Source organism: Branchiostoma lanceolatum, chromosome 8, assembly GCF_035083965.1.
Source record: "Branchiostoma lanceolatum isolate klBraLanc5 chromosome 8, klBraLanc5.hap2, whole genome shotgun sequence".
Taxonomy (NCBI): domain Eukaryota; kingdom Metazoa; phylum Chordata; class Leptocardii; order Amphioxiformes; family Branchiostomatidae; genus Branchiostoma; species Branchiostoma lanceolatum.
Window position 1 is genome coordinate 6,235,003 of NC_089729.1, and position 25,389 is coordinate 6,260,391.

The 25,389-nt window shown below is 42.2% G+C and overlaps 3 protein-coding genes and 1 long non-coding RNA gene across 4 annotated transcripts; 1 reads left to right on the forward strand and 3 right to left on the reverse strand.

Moving 5' to 3' along the window:
* The first annotated feature begins 428 nt into the window (after positions 1 to 428).
* Positions 429 to 4,180, forward strand: LOC136440172 (cytochrome P450 2U1-like). Its single transcript, XM_066436047.1, has 4 exons — positions 429 to 723; positions 1,330 to 1,415; positions 1,832 to 2,794; positions 2,917 to 4,180. Exons 1-4 carry the CDS (start codon positions 455 to 457, stop codon positions 3,102 to 3,104), a joined length of 1,506 nt encoding a protein of 501 aa, XP_066292144.1. The 5' UTR covers positions 429 to 454; the 3' UTR covers positions 3,105 to 4,180.
* Positions 4,181 to 4,229: 49 nt separating this feature from the next.
* Positions 4,230 to 8,872, reverse strand: LOC136440530 (mucin-2-like). The gene is made up of 5 exons (XM_066436579.1): positions 8,830 to 8,872; positions 7,167 to 8,389; positions 6,906 to 7,007; positions 6,607 to 6,738; positions 4,230 to 4,966 (listed from the first exon to the last, which is right to left on the reverse strand). The coding sequence occupies exons 1-5, from the start codon at positions 8,870 to 8,872 to the stop codon at positions 4,829 to 4,831; spliced, it is 1,638 nt and encodes a 545-aa protein (XP_066292676.1). The 3' UTR covers positions 4,230 to 4,828.
* A 4,395-nt stretch (positions 8,873 to 13,267) lies between these two features.
* Positions 13,268 to 15,379, reverse strand: LOC136440531 (uncharacterized). The gene is made up of 4 exons (XM_066436580.1): positions 15,375 to 15,379; positions 15,104 to 15,218; positions 14,730 to 14,837; positions 13,268 to 14,324 (listed from the first exon to the last, which is right to left on the reverse strand). The coding sequence occupies exons 1-4, from the start codon at positions 15,377 to 15,379 to the stop codon at positions 14,052 to 14,054; spliced, it is 501 nt and encodes a 166-aa protein (XP_066292677.1). The 3' UTR covers positions 13,268 to 14,051.
* A 178-nt stretch (positions 15,380 to 15,557) lies between these two features.
* On the reverse strand, positions 15,558 to 19,739 carry LOC136440776 (uncharacterized). Its single transcript, XR_010756711.1, has 4 exons — positions 19,415 to 19,739; positions 16,784 to 16,847; positions 16,101 to 16,244; positions 15,558 to 15,604 (listed from the first exon to the last, which is right to left on the reverse strand). It is a non-coding gene; the product is annotated as an uncharacterized lncRNA (long non-coding RNA).
* Between the last annotated feature and the right edge of the window lie 5,650 nt (positions 19,740 to 25,389).

Below are 25,389 nucleotides of genomic sequence, written 5' to 3' on the forward strand. Positions count from 1 at the left end.
GATAGAAAAACCGGAAATTCTGCTGCAGTGCCAAGGTCACATACAAGGGGGCCAAAAATCTTTCCAGGACCTACTCACATACATAATATCGTCGTAATCCGTCCAAAGGTTCTTGAGTTATGCTGACTATAATATCCGGAAACACAAACAAACACACACACACAGGCAGACAGACAGACAGGCAGGCAGACACGCACATACAGACATGCCCCAAACTGTATTTCCATTCTTAAGCTTCATTGAGATAGATATTGCAGGTTTTTACGTTATCTTCACTAGATGAGGGAAGACCGGAATTATTTGTCTACTGTTAATCAAGAGTCATTTGTGAATGTTGATGTGTGGTGTTTTGAAGCGCCACCATACAATCTTCTTTCGAATTGCACGTGCATATGTAACGAATCTAATGACCCGTAGCCAGGCGTAAAGTGATTGACCTCTTGCAACATACAAAATGGCGGGTGTAGGTTTGTTTTCCTTCGTTACGATGGATCTGCAGACACTCTTGGTCCTCCTCCTGTTGTTTCTGTCGGCCGTCCTGCTCGTGTATCGGAGGGGACGTCGGCTGAACCTTCCCCCCGGACCCCGGGGCCTTCCTATTGTGGGGAATCTTCTCAGCCTGCGGCCCAGCAAACTGCTGTCCAACATGGCGGCCTGGCGTCAGCAGTACGGAGATGTGTACAGTTTGAGGGCCTTGAATCGGGTCATTGTTGTGCTGTACGGGTGAGTAAAATGTGTTATTAAACTACACTAGTCTAGTTTAACGCAGTGCCAGTGCTCTCTCTCTCTCTCAGCCCATATTTATGTCGACGGAAAACTATTGTATGTTTGATTCCCATACCAGGAGCCTAGGCGCATTACTAGGCTGGTCCTGTATGTTTATGTAATAGTAACAATCTGTGATCCCCGTGAGACATGTGAGAGCAGTGTGTGTGTGTGTGTGTGTGAGTGTGTGTGTGTGTGTGTGAGAGAGAGTGTATTTGTCACTTTTGTGTGTGTGTGTGTGTGTGTGTGTGTGTGTGTGTGTGTGTGAGTGTGTGTGTGTGTGTGAGAGAGAGTGTATTTGTCACTTTTGTGTGTGTGTGTGTGTGTGTGTGTGTGAATGTGTGTGAGAGAGAGAGAGAGAGAGATAGTGTATATGTGTGTGTTTGTGTATGTATGTGTGTGTGTGTGTGTGAGAGTGAGTGTGTGTGTGTGTGTCTGTACGTGACTGACTGGCGATGTACACTGTTGTTTTCTTTAATGTTCCATAATGACAATAGCTCCCATCTCTTGCATAGCTTGGTGGAGCAACGAAAACAACTGTTGCATTGTTGTCCTTTTATGTAGACACAAGGCGATCCACGATGCTCTTGTGAAACAGCCGGAGATATTCTCAGACCGCCCGCCATTGAGGCTCATGAAACGCGACCCTGGTACGACTACGCTATATATTTTGTGGTGGATAGCATCCATACACTGCTGTGACATAGACATATCAGTAATACCTTGCCCTGGTCAAGAAAATCGTTTTCAAGCCACAATTGTTGTTTGATTGCCCAGACGTGATTAGCATTAACAGCAGAAATAATTTGCTTTATATTCTAGAAGTGTTCTTAAAAACACTTTATCAAGTTGTCCTACCCTGTTATTATGTACATATTAGGTACATCAGTTGCGCTGCTTCTTTTGTTTCAAACAACATAATGCATCTATCAACTACTGCTGAACACATTGACTAAAGCACCGCTGTATTGGCCAAACATTCTGCATAAGCTATATATGTGTGAACTACACGTAAAAAAGAGGGTGAGATTGGCAATAAAAAGCATATCTTTTTTTTTAACTACAGGGTTGGTCATGGCTCCTTACGGGGAACGTTGGGCCGAGAGGCGCCGGTTCGCCCTGGCAGCCCTCCGGCAGTTCGGCATGGGAAGGCGCAGTGCGGAGGGAAGGATTCAGGAAGAGGGGACGGCTTTGTGCTCTGCTATAAGGTCTCTCGATGGCGCACCGACGGACATATCCCACCTCCTAGGTAACGCGGTCTCAAACATCATCTGCTCCATGTCGTTCGGCAACCGCTTCGAGTACGACGACGAAGAGTTTAAGCGCCTTTCTTACGCGTTTTCCTGCCTTGTCGGCCCGAACAACAGAACCATGTTTGCCTTGTTTCGACAAATTGTCATGCCGTACGTGAGGAAGCTGCCCATGATGGCCAACTATCGGGAGCATGGTATAAAAATGAGCGATTACATCATAGACTTTATCATGAAAAGTGCAGAAGAACACAAAGCAACCTACGACAAGTCTGACATCAGAGATATCATCGATGTCTTCTTAAGCGAAGGTAGTAGTGAGAAGAGCAATGGTGTGAATGAAGAGGCGCTTGGCACTATCATCAGAGATCTCTTCATTGCTGGTTCCGAAACAACGGCGACAACTTTAAAGTGGGGTCTTCTCTACACTGCTCTAAACCCAGACGTTCAGACCAAAGTACAAGAAGAAATCAACCGCGAGTTTGGGTCTGAAGCCCCGCCGTGGTCTCAGCGCGGAAGACTGCCGTACACCGAGGCGACCATCATGGAAATCCAGCGGGTACGCCCGATTGTGCCTCTTAATGTGCCCCACGGGACCACCTGCGCCACCACGCTGTACGGGTACGACATCCCAGCCGGCACGTACATCATACCCAGTCTGTGGTCCGCCATGATGGATCCGGAAGTGACGCCGGAACCCGAGAAGTTCCGACCAGAAAGGTTCTTGGACGACGAAGGGAGGGTGGTCAAGCCGGAATGGTTTTTACCTTTTTCCACAGGTACATGTATATCATGTTTGTTTTCTTCAGATTTCCCAAATTTGTATAAACAGGATTGGGGAAACGTATTTCTTCACTAATATCGTGTGTTCTCTTTCTCTATTTATCCCGTATTGGTGTAGGTCGGCGACGGTGTTTGGGAGAACAACTTGCCAAAATGGAACTGTTCCTTTTCTACACCAGCCTACTGCAGCACTTCACCTTCAGTCTACCAGATGGCGCCCCTGCACCGCCTATGGACGGCAGTCTTGGCTTTGTCTTGGCTCCAACACCGCATGACGTATGCGCTGTTCCCAGGCACAACCCATAAGAAGTATTATGTCATCATAATTAGTAGTCAAACGTATTTGGTGGACTTTGCTGTGAAGAACTAATGTATTACGATAAAAACGGATTATTGTTCCAGCATTACGACTTTTATTATTCACCATGTTATATTATTACAGCCAGTAGGTACATTATATGGGATATACGAATGTAAATTTTCTTCATCTACCATTTTTTCTTCATCTACTATTGTGTTAAAGCCACCCCCTTCTCAAGGTAGTAGCGATGGTTTCCTTTTAATTTTCGACTGTACAGAAACTATTGTTCAAATGTATGATAGTGTGAGAAATCGGTTGAAATGTATGTATGAGGGCGCATTATGTACTACAAAGCGCCACCCCACAGCTTCCGTACAAATTGAACGTTTCAAGTACCAAATGACCCGTAAACGTAGACCTCTTGCAACCTACGGTATGGCGGATGTAGGTTTGTTTTTCATCGTGACAAGTTTGTTGTCCTTCCGTTTTCTTTCGGATTGGTGAAATATTTTTCACATATCGTGTGTTCTCGTTCCCTGTTTATCACCGTATCGGTGTAGGTCAGTGTTTGGGAGAACAACTTGCCAAAATGGAACTGTTCCTTTTATACATCAGCCTACTTGTCGTTATGAATAGCCAAAATTTAACTGTTAACTTTGGTTGACTTGGTTATGAAGTACCGAATGTATTATGACAATATTACATTGAAACATATTTATCATTATTTGTTATTATTATTTGATATATATATTCTGGGTATTTGGCTATTGTTACAGCTTTACAATTGACACCATACATGGATGTATATGTTCTGTACTTACGAATGGAGTTGGAGTATACGTATAGATCGAGGAAAGTACCCTCAAATAGTAGTGCCTATGGTTTCCTTTTAATTCTCCACATTACACAAGATATATTTTTCAAATGTATGATAATGTCGGAAACCAGTTGAGATTGCTTATGACTTAAGATGTGTATAAAACTACATACTCAATATTGATATCAATGTGCACTTTACAACTCTTTTATACACTAAGATAAAGCTTTACTGGTAAGATTGCAATCAAAATGATTACATGACTTATACAATTACACATGGTACAAATTGAATGATATCATTGGTAATGGTATTAGAGACCACAAGATATTATTATTATTATCATCACCATCGTCACTATGGCACACCCTCAATGTCATAATAATAACTCATCAATAATGCATAGCCAGCCTTTTGATATAATTGTGGGTGGAGAGACAATCGTTTCCTGAAAAGCGAAACCCATCAGTTAATTGCAGTTCCGGTAACCCCGCCCTTCTTTGTTCACTTTTGTACACAATGCTGCCAAACTTATGGTATTGAGGAGAATTAAGTAGACACAGGAGTTTTCTTGATATTTGCACATCTCCTGAAGACAAGAAAGATACATGTAGCACATCCGTCTATAGTTCTCATAAACCTACTTAATTAGGCTATAATATATGCCCAAAAGGTTAATTTTATACGTTCTTAACGATGCTTGACTGATGTAACGATGAAAACATTCATAACGATGATATGATTATAATGGACATTTATGGCATAAGAGTCTTTCGTGACTGTTTTAATGTACTAATGATAACTACTCTAGCTCTTTCTGACTCTTGGTTACGGAATTGTGAACGTTTGAGTGCTGTACATGTACATGAATGTAACGTTACCACCAGCGTTAACAGGTGTTCACCTACAATATCAGTACAGAAGTATTCCTGCAACAAGTGAAAACAGGACGACAATGGCAGATCTTCCGGTTCCTGGTGCGGCATTTCCTCCCGGTACGGCGAGACCGGCGTGGTTACAGCGGCTTGTCGAACAGCACCTGCGACACACCTGGCAGAAAATAGCAATTTCAATGTAACTTGGGGGGTTTTATGGTGGTTCCAGATGTTATACATACAATCATTGTTGACACAACAAAGGTACAGCGACTTTCGTAAGGGCGTCTACAACTAAACATGCAAACAATAAACAATGGGATACAAAATGATAAATAATTCACCATGTCGAGTTTAGCCTATCACTTACACTACTAGTTCTATTAAAGATCTAAGCATTCTTTGATATCTTTACCTATTTGTACACAGTAAGGGTTGTCTCCTTCTATAATGTATTTGAATTTATCTATAGAATGCAATGTATCAAATGTTGTTGAGCAAGCGGAAAGAAGGTTGAACAGCTTTACATATCTGTCGCTTTTGAACGGAATATCAGATATCCGTGTACGACTGGTAAATGTATGGATATAGAGCGTTAGCTAAGAATTTGTGTAGAGTAAAATCTAACTATTTTTCCGCCAGGGAAAAAAAGAAAGATTTTCCTTAAGATCGCATAAGCTTTGCCACAAATAATAGGAATAGTTTATTGCAAATTCATGCCCGTAGGCTAATTGCATGTTGACAACAATGTCGAAATACAAATGTAAGGTAAAACAAAGGTATACATGAATACAAAATCATTCTATATTGCTATTCTACAGTAAGTTTCTATATCTACGGTACTAATGCGGGGTTTGATTTCTTCTCTGAAAGCAGTGGAAAATAAAAAGTCCCACACTTTCAATGATGAGTGGGCTGGATGATTTTAAAAGGAATATGAGTTTCTGTGTATTTCTTAATTTAGAAAAGTTTTTGGAGATTTCGGATACTTTCGTGAATAATCTGCTTCTTTCGGTTTCAAATCTGGGACATTCGCATATAAAATGTATTTCATTTTCCACTGCTTTCGTTGCACATTGTTTACATGTTCTGTCCTGGACCGGTAGCTTTTTGTATCTCCCTTTCTCTATTTCTAATGGGTGCGCGCTAATTCTTATCTTACATATTGCCGCACGTTGGTCAAAGTCATTATGGTACAGATAATTTTCCATGTCGTAGATCGTTTTTACGTTTTTGTAAAATCTTAGTTTTCCTTCATCTTTCAACAGGTTATGAAAGAATGTTTGAATATACATATCTTCTAATCTTCTTCTTAACAGTGCACAGGTCTGTCTAACGTCTATATTAGGGTTGTCTGTATACCAAATGTATGAGTAGCCACAATTGTCAAGTACCTCCTTTACATGTTGAGTCCAGTTTTTCCTACGAAAAACTGGACAATAATAATACTCTTCTGTGGGTGAAATATTCACAAAGCCTTTCCAACCTTGTGCTATACAAGGTATTAGAACCCCCTTTCTCTCCTCTCAAATTTTCTGTCAGGCAAGTTGTATGCCATACTCGTTGTGATATACTCGTAGAAACAAAGAGCCGAGGGTGAAAGTCTACGGGATAATATACTGTAAATGTAGAAATGTTCGCGGTGGTTTTATGGTCGCGGTTTTCGCGGCGACCGTTTCACCGCGAACTTAAATCCACCATTTTGTCAAACACTGTAGCAGTATGTGACTGTAGCACTGCCGCAAAATAAAATCCACAGAGAACTCCCCATTTTCCCCTTAGCGCGAAATAAAATCCACAGCGTATTTACAGTACCTCCACGGGGCTGTTGTTGGCGATGGTACACATCTGGCTCTTTTGGTCTTCTCCGCAAGTTATGACGGTGTCCTGCGCACAGCCGCGCTCCACGGTCACCGCTCCGGATGATATGTTCTCATTCCGAAACACCTGAAACACATGAGAGATTGTAGTCATGTCTACATTTACCATCCCCCATACATGGCTAATAAAGCTACTTGTAAAGCTAAAGAAAGTTGCACTTATTGCCTTTGCGGTTTGCTTTAAACACACTTTCTTCGCAACTAGAAACTGAATAAAACTCGATGTCTTCTTACCCAGCATCCTTCTCGACAAGCTACATCGGCAGTGTGGTTTATATCCGCCCTGCCACAGCTGTCAGTCTCGTTCCCAGCACAGCTTATGCAAGTGATTCTGTCCTGATAAAATTAAAGACAAATAAGACGACTAAATTTGATGACAACATCTGCTTCATTGACCAGCCAACATAGTACTCAATGATTATAAAAATTAATATTTTGAGGTGTAAAATGTGACTTTTCTCACAGGTCCTTGAACGTATTATCTACTACACTAACCTGGGTCATCGTTGGAGCTTCAGCTGTGGACAGTGTGTGGGTTGTAGCTGTAGCTGTAGACGGTGGCTGGGTTGTAGCTGCAACTGCAGACAGCGACGTGGATATAACTGCAACTGTAGACGGTGGCACAGTTGAATCTGCAGCTGTAAAATCAGACAGTGACTGTGCCGTAGCTGTAGTCGGTGGCTGGGTTGTATCTGCAACCGAAGACGACGGCTGGGCTGTAGCTGCAGCTGTAGACAGCGGCTGGGTCGTAGCTGCAGCTGTGGACAGCGGCTGGGTCGTAGCTGCAGCTATGGACGGCGGCTGTGTCGTAGCCGCAGCTGTAGACAGCGGCTGGGTCTTAGCCGCAGCTGTAGACTGCGGCCGGGTCGTAGCTGCAGCTGTAGACAGCGACTGGGTCGTAGCTGCAGCTGTAGACGGCGTCTGGGTCGTAGCTGCAGCTGTAGGCGGCGTCTGGGTCGTAGCTGCAGCTGTAGACGGCAGCGGGGTCCTATCTGAAGCTGTAGTCAGGGGCTGTGTCGTAGCTGCAGCTGTGGACAGCGGCTGGATCGTAGCTGCAGCTGTGGACGGTGGCTGGGTCGTAGCTGCAGCTGTAGACGGCGTCTGGGTCGTAGCTGCAGCTGTAGGCGGCGTCTGGGTCGTAGCTGCAGCTGTAGACGGCAGCGGGGTCCTATCTGAAGCTGTAGTCAGGGGCTGTGTCGTAGCTGCAGCTGTGGACAGCGGCTGGATCGTAGCTGCAGCTGTGGACGGTGGCTGGGTCGTAGCTGCAGCTGTAGACGGCGGCTGGGTCGTAGCCGCAGCTGTGGACGGCGGCTGGGTCGTAGCTGCAGCTGTAGACGGCGGCTGGGTCGTAGCCGCAGCTGTGGACGGCGGCTGGGTCGTAGCCGCAGCTGTGGACGGTGGCTGGGTCGTAGCTGCAGCTGTAGACGGCGTCTGGGTCGTAGCTGCAGCTGTAGACGGCGTCTGGGTCGTAGCTGCAGCTGTAGACGGCATCTGGGTCGTAGCTGCAGCTGTAGACGGCGTCTGGGTCGTAGCTGCAGCTGTAGACGGCGTCTGGGTCGTAGCTGCAGCTGTAGACGGCGTCTGGGTCGTAGCTGCAGCTGTAGACGGCGTCTGGGTCGTAGCTGCAGCTGTAGACGGCGTCTGGGTCGTAGCTGCAGCTGTAGACGGCGTCTGGGTTGTAGCTGAAGCTGTAGACAGTGGTTTGGTTGTAGCTGAAGCTGTATACGGGCATAAGCAAACCATCGATGTGACAACCCTTGCTATTTCGTGCGGAAAATAAACTTCCGTTTTCTGTTCCCTTCACCATTCATATAGATATGATGATTGCAAACATGGCATTTTTATCATAGATTTTGCTGTTGTTCGAACTATTTAAGCACCTTTTGAAATTAATAAAAAAACGCACGTGCAAGGGGAGGCTTAAGGAAAAGGAAAATGTTTCCTATCTTGATAGTTAAAGCCTGAACTGACACCAATGTTCCTTTTTCTTCCTACCTTGTCAACAAAATGTTCCCTTAAACGTTAACATTTCGAATTCTTCCAATATGACAATAGTGACAACCTATTATTTCATAGATGCCTTGTCATCTAATTCATTGAAATATGATGACAATATCTTGAAACAAAGATTTTATACAACAACAATCTATGGACATACCATAAGTGATAAGCAGAACCACAAAGACGCGCCCTGGTGCCATGACGAACACCGTTCCTGTCTGTCCACAGGCTGTTTGTGTCTTTGTAAACAAGGAAAATTGCCATGGTGACCATGCATGTTTGAGTATGTGATATGCCTTTTAGGCTGATTATGGGATAACATTAACCTTATTACCAACCGCATTGCACAATCGCTCCATCGCCATGGATTTCAAAGTGGCCAGATTCTGGCGTATATTTTCACATTTTTGTTTGTTTCGTGGCTTTTGTCTGCGATTAAAAAAACATTAAACGTTACCTCTCATACCTGTATGGTCATGGGCCAAATGATCAACATGATACACACGTTACGTTGGCTGATGTTGAATAATTGATAATGTGCAGGAAGATGTTGGTAAGATAAGAGGGTTATCATCCCCGCTGTTCGAATTCTATAAACACTTAGAGGCTCTAATCTGTTTCACGACCACGACATCTACATCAATCTTCTTGGGAGGACGATGCAGACTGCTAACTGTACGTTTCATCTTCTAGCTATTGTGTAAACTAGGCGGTGCTTAAATACTTGTTACTGTGGCTTGACGCGAAAGAGTTTTGAGCAAATGCATGGAAAGAAGATGTCGCTAGAGGACGTTTCAAACAACAGCTGTCAAGTGGACCCTGTAAAGGTCAACGTTAACGTGACTCTTGCAAATCTGGATTACTAGCTACTGACATGGGGAGGCGAAAATTCTAAAACATGTAAAAAGGCGTGCGTATATCAGCCGAGATTTGTTAGGAAATCATAAATATATGGCATAGGCATCAAAACGCACTTTATTCTGATATTCATGTGTGTACCCGTCCTTTGAGTTTCATGAGTCGAAGCAAATGCAATATCGCATCGTTTTGTGCAGTACCACCTCTAACCGCCGGAGGAAAATTCGCAAAACGACCGTCATACTCATCTCAAAGGGCAAAATTTAGGCGAAATCGCGTAATGGTTATATTCGTGGTCCATTCGAATATAGGAAATCTGGGACAGATTGCTGTATTAAGTCGAACGTGTCATTTTTTAACGCACACCAACATATTATTGCATTTGTGCTTATAAAGTGTTGAATTACATTCAGGTCCTACAGTAGCGTGATGAATGTATTCAAACTCATTTGCGATTCTTTCAAGACCTCTAACTCGAACGAAAACGTTTGTTATCTCACAATAATTTCTTGAAAGTCCTCTGATCAGTCTTTAAGCTTTGTGATGTTGGAATAAGAAGAACCTTCGTTAAAGGTGGTCCTCTTGTCGCACTGTCTGAAACGTGAACTTTGTGCTTGCTTTCCCTACAAACCTTTGTTGCTCCTAATGCTCTTGTGAACACGCTGTATATAATTACATATTGTATGTTTATGACAGCTTGAGTTGATTTATCCTGCAGACATTCCTACTAATACAGGGATCCTGTTTACGCTATACAGGAAAAACATAACGTTAACAAACCACTTTCACAAAGCACTTCACTCACCTGCCATGTAACATTGACTATGTAAAGTCCTAGGTTTAGTCTCTAACGCCAAAAATAATTACTCAAGCAACTGGATAAGATTTTGAAACAGTCAGACGTTTCAGACAGTATCCACTGTCTTTCGTCAGTGACTAACGATAGGACTGAGAACACCAGCTTTATACCAAAACTCTGAATAGATATGTTAATGAGGTAAAGACAATTTAGGATGTCTTGAAGTAGTCTTCAAAAAGAAGATTAACTCAAGACAAAGTTATGCCAATAGTTCAATTAGCTACTGTTGTTCTAGTACAGTAACTAAATGTTGCTTGTCCGGGGGTGGGGGTGGTGGGCAGTGCATTATCCCAGGTGCCTGAAAGTTGAACGCGTAGACCGCCTTTCCTGTTGAGGGCGGGGTTGTACATCCTCTCATATATTGCTTCTCTAATTCCCCGTTCGAACCAGCGTTCTTCACGATCTAGGATGTCCGTGGATTCGAAATTGAATGAGTGTCCCTGGTTGTGTTTTAGATGGTGGTAAATGGCAGAGGAGTAGCGGTTAGCGCTCTTTCTGCAATGTTCCTTGTACCGTTCTTTTAGTGGTCGACTTGTCTCCCCAATGTACATGTTATTGCAGTTCGGTTCCTCACATTTCAGTTTGTAGATGACATTGGCTTTGATGCCTTTTTCAGGCCTGTCTTTTGGATGGACTAGTTTCTGCCTGAGAGTTGAGTAAGGTTTGAAGTTAGTGGCAATGTTGAAGTTTTGGAAGATACGTCTGAGTTTTTCCGATACTCCTTGGACGTAGGGAATGGTAATGTTGACCTTGTTTCTGTTGGTCAATGGTCTGCACTTGAGTGTTTTCTTAGACTGGTCAGAAGGTTTGAGGGCCTTGTTGAAGGTCCAATTTTGGTAGCCACACTTGGCTAGAGCCACACGGAGATGTCTGTGTTCTTCTGTTTTTGCTTCGTCTGAGGTAATGACATTGTCTGCTCGATGGAAGAGAGTTTTAATCACTGCTAGTTTGTGTTCCAAAGGGTGATGGGAATCAAAGGCCAGATATTGATCAGTGTGGGTCGGTTTCCTGTACACTTCGAACTGAAGGTTGCCATCCTTCTCTATGATGGTTTTGGTGTCTAAGAAGGGGAGCATGTTGTTTTGACACGACTCCTGTGTGAACTTGATGTTGTCATCTACCTGGTTAATATGGTCAAAGAAGTCATCAGCTACTCTCTTCTTTAGCCTACACCAAGTGTCGTCTACATAGCGAAACCAGTTTGCTGGGGGAGGGCCATTGAAAGTACTGAGGGCTTTGTTCTCAAACTTCTCCATATACAGGTTCACAACAATGGGCGATACCGGTGACCCCATAGCACAGCCGTGCACTTGCTGGAAAAACTGTTGTTTGTAAGTGAAATAAGTGCACCCTAGGCAGAGGTCTAGCAGTTCGCATATGTGGTCCACGGAGAGTTTGGTTCTGTCTGCAAGTGTGTCGTCGGCCTCCAAGGCTTCCCTAACTACCGATACTGCTTCCTTAGGGGGTATGCAAGTGAAAAGCGAGCACACATCATATGAAGTTTAGTCTCTATTTAGTCTCTAACGTTTGTTGTGGCAGTCGCCATGGCAACAAGGCTGCTGTATAGAGAGCACGGCCAGTGTGAAAACAATAGTTCTCTAAAGGCACCCAGTGGCATGTTGTCAGGTTCACTACACAAGAATTGACCCAAATTTATAAACCATCTCAATAGAGTCCTTTAATATTATAATTTGTTTTGTTGTTTTAAAAATATTTTTCTAATAGTGCATTCGGCTTTTGTGACTTATCAAATCTTCCCTCGGCATCACCACACATAATGCCACTTCCAACGGTCCAAGGAAGTGATACAAGGAGAGGGTTTCATCAGTTATCATTTCAGACACGATTTCCGAAGCTATTCCAAAATGCAATGTGTTCCAGATACATAAAACCATCTTAGATGAGCGTAACGTGTAACTTATTTGTGGCTAATATAGGGATCTGGAAAAGAAGACAGCATCATGTATACATTCATATTCAGACTGAACCCGGGTTACTACCACCGGCCATAAGTCGGCTATCTTCGGAAAATATCTGGTTTTCCAGTCCTTATCGTTAGTCACTGACGAAAGACAGCGGATGCTATCTGAAATGTCTGACTGTTTAAAAATTTCATCCAGTTGCTTGACCAACTATTTTTGGCGTATCTTACTACCTGTATGTCTAACCTTCATCAACGTATTCGGAAAATATCGCTCACGTAGATTGTCAAGATTCTGCCTTTTAATGTTTTTTGTATTGAAGAGCACGTCGTCCATGTCCGAGAATATTCAATTTGTCTTTTTCTTCGTGTGATAATCTGGATGGATTTCATATGTAAAAACATCCTAATGTGGCTCAGGTTTATGTTTATACTATCCAGCGAAGACAAAAACCACTAAAGTTAACCACATTGTTTGACTGTCAGCTGGCATGTCTGTAGCGTTACAAAGCCCATTGTTTTGTCCTTATCGTTTGTTATTACAGTTGCTATGGCAAAAACTAAACACATCACGTTCAGCATAAAAGCACGTCTGTTTCAATTCTTAATTCATCCTTTAGAACCTTGAAGGGAGTTTAGTGCATAGAGTATCAAATTGTATTTGATATAACAATATTAGGATATTTATGGCAAACTGTTTGTGTGATATAGTGTATTATTTGACTTATACATTTTATAGTCTGTATTTTACGTTGAAGTACGTTCTTGTGGAAGGTCAATTTTGCCTTTCAGCGTGTTAAGACTTTATTCCTGCAACAATGGCAAAGACGCATGCACACACACACACAAAATACGCACACGCGCGCGCACACAAACACACAAACATACACACAAACATACACACAAACACATACTCACTAACACACGGAGAAAGTAAAGCACTTTGCAACCATCACATATCTGAAAATACAGCTTGTATTCTCTCGAATAAAAATACAGAAGCTTTTATACATTTAGTATACATTTTCCAGGGACAGGAAGCTGACACTGTCGAACATGCCATTTCATTAGAATATGGCGCGTTGTCATATCCAGCATCTACTTCTCCCATGTGTAGTAATGTACAACATTATAGAGACACAAAGACCTGCTTTGGTTTCACTTTACAACGCAGCAAACAAGCAAAAAGTAGCAAAAATAGAGTCGCATTTAATACGCGCTTTGTCAATCTCCAAGGTACGACCTCTTCAGCGATTGGCCTTGGCGCGATTTCGGAGCGACATTTTTGGTGACATGTGTCGGTTTGGTCCTGCCTTGTAAGGCAAATTAGGCAAATTTGTCATCTCCATGCCTAAAACTTTCTTCAGAAATGTTGAAAAAAATCTATTTTAAGAAGACCTTATCTAGTCACCACAACTTCCTATCGCAACGACCACCATGTTTAGTCTTGTTCAATAAAAGATCTTGTTTTCTGGTTTCAATTTCTGGTTTTGTCCCTAACACTTCAAGCACCAATTTTAAAGATGCCTTTGCCTCCAAGATGTAACAACCGACTACTTTGTCACTTGAATAACACTTTTGAGCACAGTCAAACTTTCTTAACAGGTATCTAAATTTCGGCAGAAGTCGTCCACGTACGCGGCCGTCAGACCTAAGTCATCACGTGGCCTGTGGACGTTTCCACTCGTGATGTCATCACAACTTGCGTTGCGTCATCAACACCACACGTTTTGTTATGACATCACTGCCACAGTGCCAAAATGGCGAACAGCGCAGACGCCATGGTAACCACGACGCTAGCGTGGACGTCAGCCGCGCCAGAGTCGAGTCCCAGCAGCTCAAGGCTGCCGTCGTTGCACCTGTCTGTCGTACAACAACGCCGGCAACGCTTGATGCCACCTGCAGTCTCACACTGTTCATTCTTGTTGTCATCAGTGCAGGTGTGGGTCGACTCTTGTGCACATCCGCGGATGTAGGTTACCACAAGAGATGTTGTGTTTTCGTCACGGTACGCCTGTAATAGAGCAAATGTCATGAGCAATCAAAGTACAAATTTAGTCGAAGTTGTACTCTGAAATGTTGGCCATAAAGAAAAAATTACAACGATTTCTATTGTCTTTATTATTGGAATCTCGGAACAGCAATCAGTTTTTTTTTTGTGAAACGTCAATCACGTTAAGAGTAGAACTGTTGAAAGATAAAACGCACACGGATTTCCTCTGAACTCTAAACTTTCAAAGCGCTCAATACTACTCGGCAACATGTGCAACAACGTACAACTGTATTTCCTGAAAATAATGAACGACTTGATTGATCTGAGCTGTGGTGCTATACCAGAGCTACAAAGTTGAAGCAGGCGATGTTTTCAACTGTTGTATTAAAGTAGATTTTTGTAATAGTTACAAAAAATGATTCTCACCCAGCATGCGTCACAGGTTACTGTTGCTGTGATGCCATCACTTCTTCCGCAAGCATCTGTCTCGTTCCCAGTACACTGCACGCACGTGTAAGTGGTGGCTGCGGTGCCCTACAGTTGTGAATGATGATAGGGTCAGAATTACAACAGAACGTTCCTGTCATATCGTTTCATTGTAGTTGTGGCCCCTTTGATCAATTCGTTAGGTATTTACGGGTTAAAATAAAGTATCCTCTTGGCCATTTTTATCCAACAGTTTCACTTGAATATCAAACTTCTTGTACATGTTTTCAATAAGATGAGCTAAAAGGTCAGTATTACTAACTTTACTAGTTCTGTATGTTAGATACTAGAACAAATACGTAATTCTGCCTCACCCCTGCTGAGGTTGCTCCACCAGCTGTAACAGGGCCATTAGTGCCTGCACCTCCCTGGGAACAAAAGCACACTGACAATAAATCGACAATAAGTATTTCGTTCCTTCTATATTCCCTCAAATTTTAATCTAACATTTTAACAGACTTAAGTGTAATGAGCACTACATGTCTGCATGTACGAAAATATGGTAACACGTGTCGATTCCAAAATGCCCTGATACTTGGCTTTGGCTAAGGATTCTAACTTATGAAATAATCGAGTACGCCTTACACCATGAAAATCAAGAAAATGCAACAGAACAGACACGTATGACAGTGCTGTAAGGGCAGTAGTATTCCAATATATAGAGTACCTGGTAGTGTCCCATCAATTACACCCTCTCCTACAACTGACCAATCATTACCTTTAAACCAAAAGTTTATATATATATATAGACAGAAAAAAAAAAACATTACTCACTGCACTGGTCGTGCTGGCGGCATTGGTAGCCCCTGAACCAGCTGAATGAAAAAATAACGAACAAAAATGCTGACCCCAAACATATTCATGCAATGTTTAGAAACAGCATTCACAGTATGTATCTCACTAATGTATATGTAAAGGTAGCTACATTTACTCGATTTCAGTAAATTGTATCTCTCTGGCATCATTATTCTACATTCCTGAAAAAAATACTACCATCGTCACCATTACATTGTATACTGTTTTAGCCATTAGAACGCACATTGTTAAATCGATTGTTATTCATGTTGTAGATGAGTTCTCTGAAAATGTTAAATATTAGTAAAAACACTATCTGAAGGAAATATAATGCTTCGGTACCATTTCCAAAGCGGGGTCCGACCGGGTTGTTTGCGAAAACGAAAAAAAAATGCATATCAAGAAAATACACAATATATGGTTGGGAGTGTCTTTTGTTGTCTTTTATATTATCATTTTTCGTTCCCACAAGCTGCCCGGTTGGGTTCCGCTTCGGAAATTTGACCGAGGCATTACCTGATGGAGTTGTCGGCGAAGGAGGAACCGCAACTCCACTAGTTGTACTTCCGGCAGCTGCAGCTGTAGTTGAAGCTCCGGCAGCTGTAGTTGCAGCGCCAGGAACCGGTGTAGTACCCTGTCCGAGGCAAACGGCTGTCAACCCTACGAAAGATTGGTGGTACGCAAAACTTAGTATCAATTAATCAATTAATCAATAAATAAATAAATCAGTAAACTGATAAGTCAGTGGACCAAGTAACTTATCAACCATCTTCAAGGACATTTTCACGATTCACAAAAAATGCATCTCAAGAAAGCTTTCGATGCGATAAAATATCAACATAGTCGAAAGATAAACTCACGGTGCTTACTGGCATTGAGTATGTAATTATTTCCCTTTGAAAAGTAGGTTGGGAGAGAAAACAATCTGAACTTGTTGCACTTGCTAAACAGAGGACTGGCGGATAATTGTGTCTCCTAGGCTTCTGTAGACTGCAATCTCTGTCAGTAGCGTAAATATGTGAATCTTGAATTCAGTTAATTTGAGCCCAGAAAATTCCGATCCAATCATGGGCGTATTCAACACCCGACCGCTGCACCGTACTTAGTCTCATCCACGCAGAGGTCTGTGTAATTACATGTAGGTGTTGGCTACAGTACAGTTCTAACTTACGTTCAAGAAAATGAGACGGACAACTCACCAGACAGGCACAGTAAAATGACAAAGTGCTTCATCACGAAACTCTTTGTACTTTTCCTTTTTCTCTGCAATCAAAAGAAACCAATATTACTTCATGTTCGACAATCAGTCTCTTGTAAGGATGTACTTAACGTCCGTCTGAAAATCATGAATGTAATTCTATATTTTCTGCACAACAATTGATAGAATTTGGCTATGATTTGGGGGTACAGGATCTTTAGCTGAGAGGGCCGATTAAAGAGATGATCGGTGGAATCTATGATTGATAAAAGATCTTTGTGTAATTCTAATTTCGTAAACTTCGTGGTATAGAAAGAGTTATCTTTTGTGCTGTTGATATAATGAAGTCCCTTTAAACTTGGCCCTCAGGTTTTAACAAAATCAGTCTATAAGACTAATGAATAACTTCATGATCAGTTGCAAAAGGATCAGAAAGTAAGTAAGCCTTCTATAGATGCATGGCTGGTTCATGATTAACAACATTGTCTTCAATAGTAATAAAGTCCTCGGCATGTTTAAGCCAATAAAAAGACCGATTCTTGGTATCAACATTCCACCGGATTTGCGACTAAAAAGTATCCAACTGCCATCTGTTTAACTACCAGGAGAGAAATATTTCCTATCCTATCTCCACATACTTTTAATCGTACTGTTGGCCAAGTTTATAGACAAAAGGAGCATAAACTGTCTTACGAGGGGCATTCTGTTTCTTAAGACGTTTACAGCCGAACGCGTTTTTGCACCCCAACAACAGCGTCTTATTTATGATCTCTGCCTCCGACATTACCACAAAGGTAATGTGACTTAATGAAGATTTAGGGTCGCGTTTGGCATTGAGGTAATGATGTGAGAGTCTATTGGCGTAAATCACGAGAGAAACTGTTTTGTGTGGTTGCTAGGTTACTATCACCAGGGGACTTTGACGCTAAACAAACCGGGAGATGCGGACCGCGCGTTACTAGGCTCCCCCAAATATCTTCAAACACTCAGCGTTAAAAGGTAGCAGAAACATTAGATTGATCCTATAGCTATATTTGCATCTACATGTACAACCACAAAGTATTAGTTTGAGGCTTCAGGATGTCATAGAAACGACTTCCTGCAAGGTGTTCACTCAGAAATCAGTCCGTCGGCAAGTTAACGCATTTTCAATAGACTTTCCATCGCGCACATTTGTGCCTCAGATATTTCACGTTGATTGATGTCTATTTTAACCATTTCAATAAGCAATGGATAAAGCATTCTAACGTCAATGATACGAACATATTCTTATACTGTGTCAAGCGCCTTGGGGGGTCCAACACAATACCTGTTCTTGCTGCGTGGACGTTTTCTCTGGTCTGTTACTGATGTCGGCGCGGCAAACACGACAAGTGCTATACTTATGATTGCAGACGCTTGAGTCAATACGCCACAATTCCAAACGCGTCAGCTAGGTTTGCACTAGTTTGATAAACGTTCAAACGCACTTTTCGCCACCACCCGCAAAGAACAAAATATTCGTTTCGTGATGCAATCACTCTACGGTAGAGGGCCCAGTTTTAGAAAAAATAAATCACGCGTTCACGTGTGATCCATTCTTATAACTCCATAAAAAAAACGGTCACATGTTTTAGGTCAATAGGGCTGGTGTACGTTTAAGACCATATTTCGCTTCCACAGAATGAAAATGAAATGATCTTTCATCAACAAGGTTATTTTCAGACCAGGGAAACAAATCGTTTTGCTACGCGTGCTCACTTGCAGCCCAGACTAATAAAAATACCACCTGTGTCACAGGATAAGCACTCAAGTATTCCCGGTCAATACACGACATCTAAAACAGGTTGGCTGGCTTTAAGTCTGCCCTATACATGCAATCAAAAACACTTTTTACTCACACTAACAAAGTATGAAATCTCACTTCCCCGATCTAACCCTTGCAAGTGCTATTTAAAGACCACGTCTTTGAATTAAAGGGAAACAAACGGATTTGTTCCACGCCCTCGGTTCTGACCCAGACTGATTAAAATGGCTGCTCAAAAACAGGTGCATATTCACTACAACACGTTTTGTTCACAGCACATCTTAGAAAAGTAGAAACGTTCTTTTAGGGGGGAAATCGCCCTTTTTTGTTCAGTAACATGATGACGGAACAGGTGGAGACTTTGGTGAAAAGAGACAAATAAGCAAAACTAGCTATACCGTTAGCTTTAGATATTGATCAAAAAGTTATCATGAGATGGTGACCGTGACCAAGGCCGTGACACAACATGTGTGGATGTGTTTATATCAACGTCTCCATGGATACAGAAATGCTAACTATCTTCTTACATGTAGGTTAGCATCCCCCGTCTCCTTAGACATTTTCAAGCACCAGTGGCAAACATAAATGTTGTCATTGCTTTAGTACACACCTGTTGTGAAACCTGGCCTCATTACTTATCAAGAAAAAGGAGTGTTTGTAAGCTAATGCCTCGACTTGATCATCCCAACAAATAAGTATAGGGAAGATAAAAGAAAGGTGTAGCACTTTTTGAAAATTAGATGAAGACTTATTATCTACTGTCTGGCTTCGTCTCCATATGTTGTACCGGCAATGGTTTACAAATGTACAAAAGTGGAACAAAATGGGGAAAACACACAAACTTACAGTCTTGAAAAACTCCTCTTCCTTCCTCTGCAACTATCCACTTGTTTTCTGCACAACAGCGGGTGTCGACAATGAGACCAACTGGCAAACTGCTGCGTGTTTTAAAGATACCCCCACCTGTTTATGTCAAATAGCGACCGCGGCCCGGTAACAGCACACAGACTCGGGTACGCATATCCGTCTGTCGCTACGCGACGGCAGACGATATTTATTGCATGTGCCGGCAAAATGCTACAGATATGGTGTGTTCACACAGGTTTCCATGGAAACATACATCAAGAAATTATTAATGAGTTGGCTATCCAATATGCGTGACAATCGCTCAAGCCCGTGTATAATTTGGCACGACCGGCAGGGCGGGGGAGGTATTTTTGACATATTAATTCTGTTGAACGAAGACTTAGCGCGCATGGCAGACACAGAATTTTGTTGACCAAAAGGCTGGACCTTAACCGTTTTGGATTGCCCTTTGGAATAATTTACATTAGATTGTTTGAAAGCTTTTTGGACTTGACGAGGGCAATATCTGCACGAACCGGCGATTTGGAGGGAGAAACATCATCAATCTCCATCAGTGCGTTCCTTATATTTCTCATGTACACTTGCTAATCAAAGAGGAAACAGATTCATTATACTTCCAGATTAATAAAGAATGTAAAAAGGGTACTTAGTGCTTCTATCTGAAGCAATTAATGTGATAGGAACGTTTCTTAGGTAGCTCTCATCATAGTGGTCAGTGTCATGCAACGCGAGTCTTTCCAGGTGAGGTTTTAGCCTTAAAATATTTGAAATTGCGATCTAAAAACTTAATCATGCATTCGTAAACAACAACAGCAAAAAAGAAACATGTTCTTGTGAAAATAGTTGTTTGTTCATTATTGTTTACCCACATGGGAGTCGTATATTTGTTTATTAATAATAGATAGACAGTGGAGATTTTGTGACACGTGTAGTTTTCGTCGTTGCTATGGATTCACTTCTGTGTGTGAAAAGAATGATTGTCACTAGTCCTCTTGGCTTTTATGGTTTTGAGACCGCCGGATAAGTGCACCTTGTGGTTGTAAACGGTATTTACAGTGTAAAGGCCTGTGTGTGAACGGGGGCACGTTCTTACCCGTACGTGTAGTACAAGTTTGCCGTGTAGTTAAAGGAGGAAAAGACGACCTGTACTGTTGTATTTCTAAAATACATCCCTACCGACCCATTATGACGGACTCCTGTTATACTTAAAAAAACACCAGTTTTCACATATTTATAGATATTACAAAAGGGGTCAGGAAATGTAGCACTGTCCGTGATCCATGAAGTGAATGCCATAGTCTCGGAATATGATATGTGAGTGTTCTGGTTAGAAAGTGACGGTTTTTGAAAATGTTGAATTGTTGTCGTTGAATTCAAATTATAACGCCCCGTGTGACGTTACGTGTTGTGTTATGTGCGCCACCTTGCGGCGGACAAACCACAAGAACCGCGGTTTCCACTGCCTACATAGAGGATTACCCGGCGAAGATCTTCTCAGCCTGCGTGACAAGGTGTAATTTTCCTAACACCACCTTGCCGTGAGATTACACTCTGCTCCTCCATGTTACATGACCAGATGGGCCTATTATGAACCGTCTTGAACAAGGTGACCAGGTGAGACTAGTCTCTAATGAGTCTCGGAAATCCAGAACATTTCGATGTGTCCGGAGGTCATCCGATGCACAATGTGAATAACGAGGCTTTCACGCCGGTTGCCACCCCATCATCTACCTTCATTCAGTGACCGCAGGTGTGATCTCCTCCTAATACACCACTGACCTCTCAGGTGACCTTGGAGGACTAATAATGGCGGACATGCTCCATTAAACAGCGACCCCTCACGGACATGAGCATACTACACCCCTCGGGGGTCCGCCGTAATGGTTCCTGTTCGGCTCATAAGCTGTACTTGATTGTGATGTGTTTAAGCTAATTTAGTCCTCTTAAACATCATTACCAAGCTCTTGACTGTGTTGAGATCAGCTTTCCCACAGCGGTGATTGCAGAGTGCGGAGAACATGGTCGTCCCTACCGAGACAGCACCTGCTCTATAATTTGGGAGAGAAAACGTTCACAAGGACTGATAATGAGAAAAATTGAATCAGAAAATTCTAAGGTGTTTGAAGATTTTGAGCTACATGTACTAGAAATACAGGAAAGATCATTTTTAAAAGGAGAATACCCTCTTAATTTTTTTTTTACCAAACTTGGATACTGTGTCAACAAAAACCGAGTTAGAGAAAATAGGAAGAAAAGTGTAGTTTTTCGTTCTGGAAATGACCAATGCAAATATACGAACATGAGTTCAAATAGTGGTAAGCCTCCTTGCATACTCTCAGCGATATCGTTAGCTAACCTGTTTTGGCAATACGCCGTCCAGTCATTGCATTTTAAGTAGTCATTTTAATTCCCCTTCAAAGAAAACGTTCATTTTGTGTTGGTACTTATGTACACGTAAGCAAGTACATGTGCGATAAAAATGACTAGATTTTCACGGATTAGCATCTAATCTGACGGTGATGCCATTTATTGAAAAAGAATTCAAGCACCTAAATCTGAAGTGTCCGCCATATAATGTTACGCCTACAAGGAATAGATTACTGTAGACAGTACGCTTCCTACGCATTTTGGCGCTCATTTTGTCATCCTGAATATTAATACACAGCTATATCAAATACAACACACTAGTCGCATTTTATCATATCTGCACAGAATGAAGGAAAATCGCCCAGCACACTAGCTATTCTAGCCCCGTGCTCACAACCCTACGGAGAGTCACATGATCCACGTCCCATGGCGGCTATGACCAAGCGGCCCCGACAGCTCCACAATCGCCCTTCCATTTATTTTCAAGATGACAGTCATGCTTCCCGTCATGCACCGGTGCTTCGCAGACTTTTAAAAAAGTGGAGCACGTCGCGGAGGCGAGCCTGCTTTTGTATTAAAAGAAAGCAATTTTCTGGTTAGCCGGTCGCATTTGTCTGCGGTCACAGAGGACGAAACGCGACACCGCACCGCATTACGCGGCCCATTAGGGAGTCGCCTCGGGACAGATTTTACCATATTGATGAAATCTGGACAAAAAACGAGGTACAACAAAAATTGGATCCTGTGTACGACTGATCAACGCTATCGGAGAAAACAGCAGTCTTGACCGAGAGGCAATTCCTTTAGGTTCTAAGACGGGCCTCGTAGATATTTTTTTGTGACGGACAAATGCAAAACGGTATCACGTGCATTTCTTTCTAATCTTGTTGATCTTAGAAATAAACTTAAATCAATATAATGAGCATAAGGCATTATTGTAATGCATAATTTGTGGAAAAATGGAACAAAAACTGCTATAGATGGGTGTTTCTATGTATCTTTCCATTTGTAATGTTTTTTCTTCGATTGCGTTTCCTCCATCTATCCACTGTCACACACTTTCTTAACATACATGCATACTTCTTTGTACGTACGTTTTCGACCCAACTACCTTCCTTATCCTTACGCCCCCACGAGACTTGCGAAAGTTTGCTTGGTCCTTATTTCCATCTCCTTGAAAGTTCCCAAACTGTCGACTTGGTGACGATAACAGAATGTGAGTTGTACGCCCGACATTCTGCATCTCCGTACGCCGGGACATATGGTAGTCAATAACGGCGCCCACCCACCGTAACTTGTCTTGCTGCCCCGGACGCGTGCCCGTGAAATTATATTTCGGTAATGAAAATTAAATATAGCTGAAGTAAATTGTGCGGGGCTTTTAATTTGTGGCCTCCCAGTCGGTCGGTGCTCAACGGGTGTTTCATGTTCATTTAATCTCGTTCCGGTTGAATCTCGCGAGGTCTCGCGGGACTTTTGACATTGACACTTTCAGAGAAAATAGGAGATTTTGATTTGTTGTAATGAACAGTTTTGCGCTGCTGATCCTCTCAAACCAAAGCTACGAGAAATTTTCTTGCTTCCTGAGAATCATACATGAAAGACTCGCTCGCACACATATTTCAAATTCATTCCGTGATACCAAGTGCGCACATGTTTGGATAAGAAGAATATTACGCTAAGCCATGTGAGTCGTTAGAAGAATGGGGTTAATTTTGTCTCTTCCCCAGCGTTGCGGAAAAGGAACTTGTAATTGGTAAAACAGCGGGAAGCAAGAAAGCGGGAAGTTCCCGAAGACTTTGACAACTTTCCGAGAGAGAAATGAGATAATGTACGGTAGGCGAGCACCTGTGTTGTCGGCGCAGGGTCCGTAAAGCGCTGATGTCGTCTGTCCCGCTTGTCAATCATTTTTGTTTTTTAAGCGGAAGGTAAAAGGTAGAAATGGTAAAGGCAAAGGTAAAGTCCCACAGCCTTATTCAGGCCGTGCGTAGGGGCACTGGGTTGTTATCCACTGCGTCTTGGCACGGTATTGGAAGCTATACCTTATTCTTCCACCTTCTTTAACCGCCCCAACCGAAGTCAGGTACCCATTTTGACTCATAGGTGGAGTGAGGAAAGTCGTGTTAAGTGCCTTTCCCAAGGACACAATATCGGTGGCATGTCGGTGGATTCGAACCCAGGACCTGTGAGTTATGGCCCAAACACCCTAAGCGGAGGATAGAAAAAATGTTATACTTCATGAAGAATTCACTCGTAGGTATTAATTTGTGTTTCTCTGTTAAAATTTTCAAAGCAGTCGCTGCTTTGTGTCTGCTTTTGTACTCGTACTAAAATTTTTGCATATTTTCATTTCCTGTAGCCTCAAGAACTGAGCAATACCAATTTCAAATATCACTAATTCGTTAAATCATTTCAGTCATAATGTTCTTACCAGAGGGATATTGTTCAAATGGCGGTTCATATTTCCGTTCGTTTCAATGCAGATCCCGGCTTGGCTCTTGGGGAAATATAAACGGTCTCTGGGCGCACATTATGGCAGTCTGTCTGCCTGTGTCAATTGTCTGTGTCAGGGAGATCGGATTTCAGCACAAGGACGTTTACGTCAATTTCTTTCATGTTGCTGTATGTGGGAGGGGGGCAGTGGTGAATCTTTAAAGTTTTATCATTGCAGTAGTAATACAATGTTATGCTTACTAGCATAGTTCTGCTGCCTTAGCATTGTAAACTAAATTGTGACAGGAAGTGCAAAGTTCATGAGTTGAAGCAATTCCAGCACAACCCAAATGAATATTATGTATTTCCTTTACACAACAATCTTTATTGACACAACAAAAGTACAGCGACTCTCATAAGATCCTCTACAACTATACATTCAAACAACCAATTGGATACAAAATAATTGACCTACGTACAACTACATGGATAATTCAAGATGCCAAGTTTAACGTATCACTTACAGTACACGATCTAAGGTATGAAGCTGTATATAGAAGAGTTGGTACAAATGTGTCAACATTACAACTTGTACGCATCGTGTGACTATGATACTTTCTCTTTCCTTAACTTGTTACTCGACTGTTCCTGGGTAAATGCATTTCAGATTTGAATCTTGCAATGTTGATCGGAATCGGTTGTCCGTTAAATTTGCCATCTTTCTCATTTTCTGTTGTGTGAACGCTATCTAAGGTCCCTCAACCATGAAGAAATGAACCTTTTTTTCAATGGGAAACAGCGCGTAAAATAAAGGAATTGACAGGATATGTGCAGATTGAAAAGAAAACAGGAAAACTGTTCATTCAAAAATGAGGGCTACATACATGTATAGGGAAAATATGGCAAAGAGGAAGGAAGTGGGAAATGATGCATAGCAATAAAAGGTCATAAAATGGCTCAGACTCCGTCGGAGTAGACCGTAAACAGCACAAGGGGAATGAAACATGCATGATGTGAAGACCTTTTCCAATACTAGTATTAAGATGGTGAGACCCTGCCAATGATGACGATGATAGTAGACACAAATAGAGAAAGAAAAGTGGGGAAAAGTCGTGTACGTACATACAAAGACTACGTAGGGCCGTGTTCAGTCC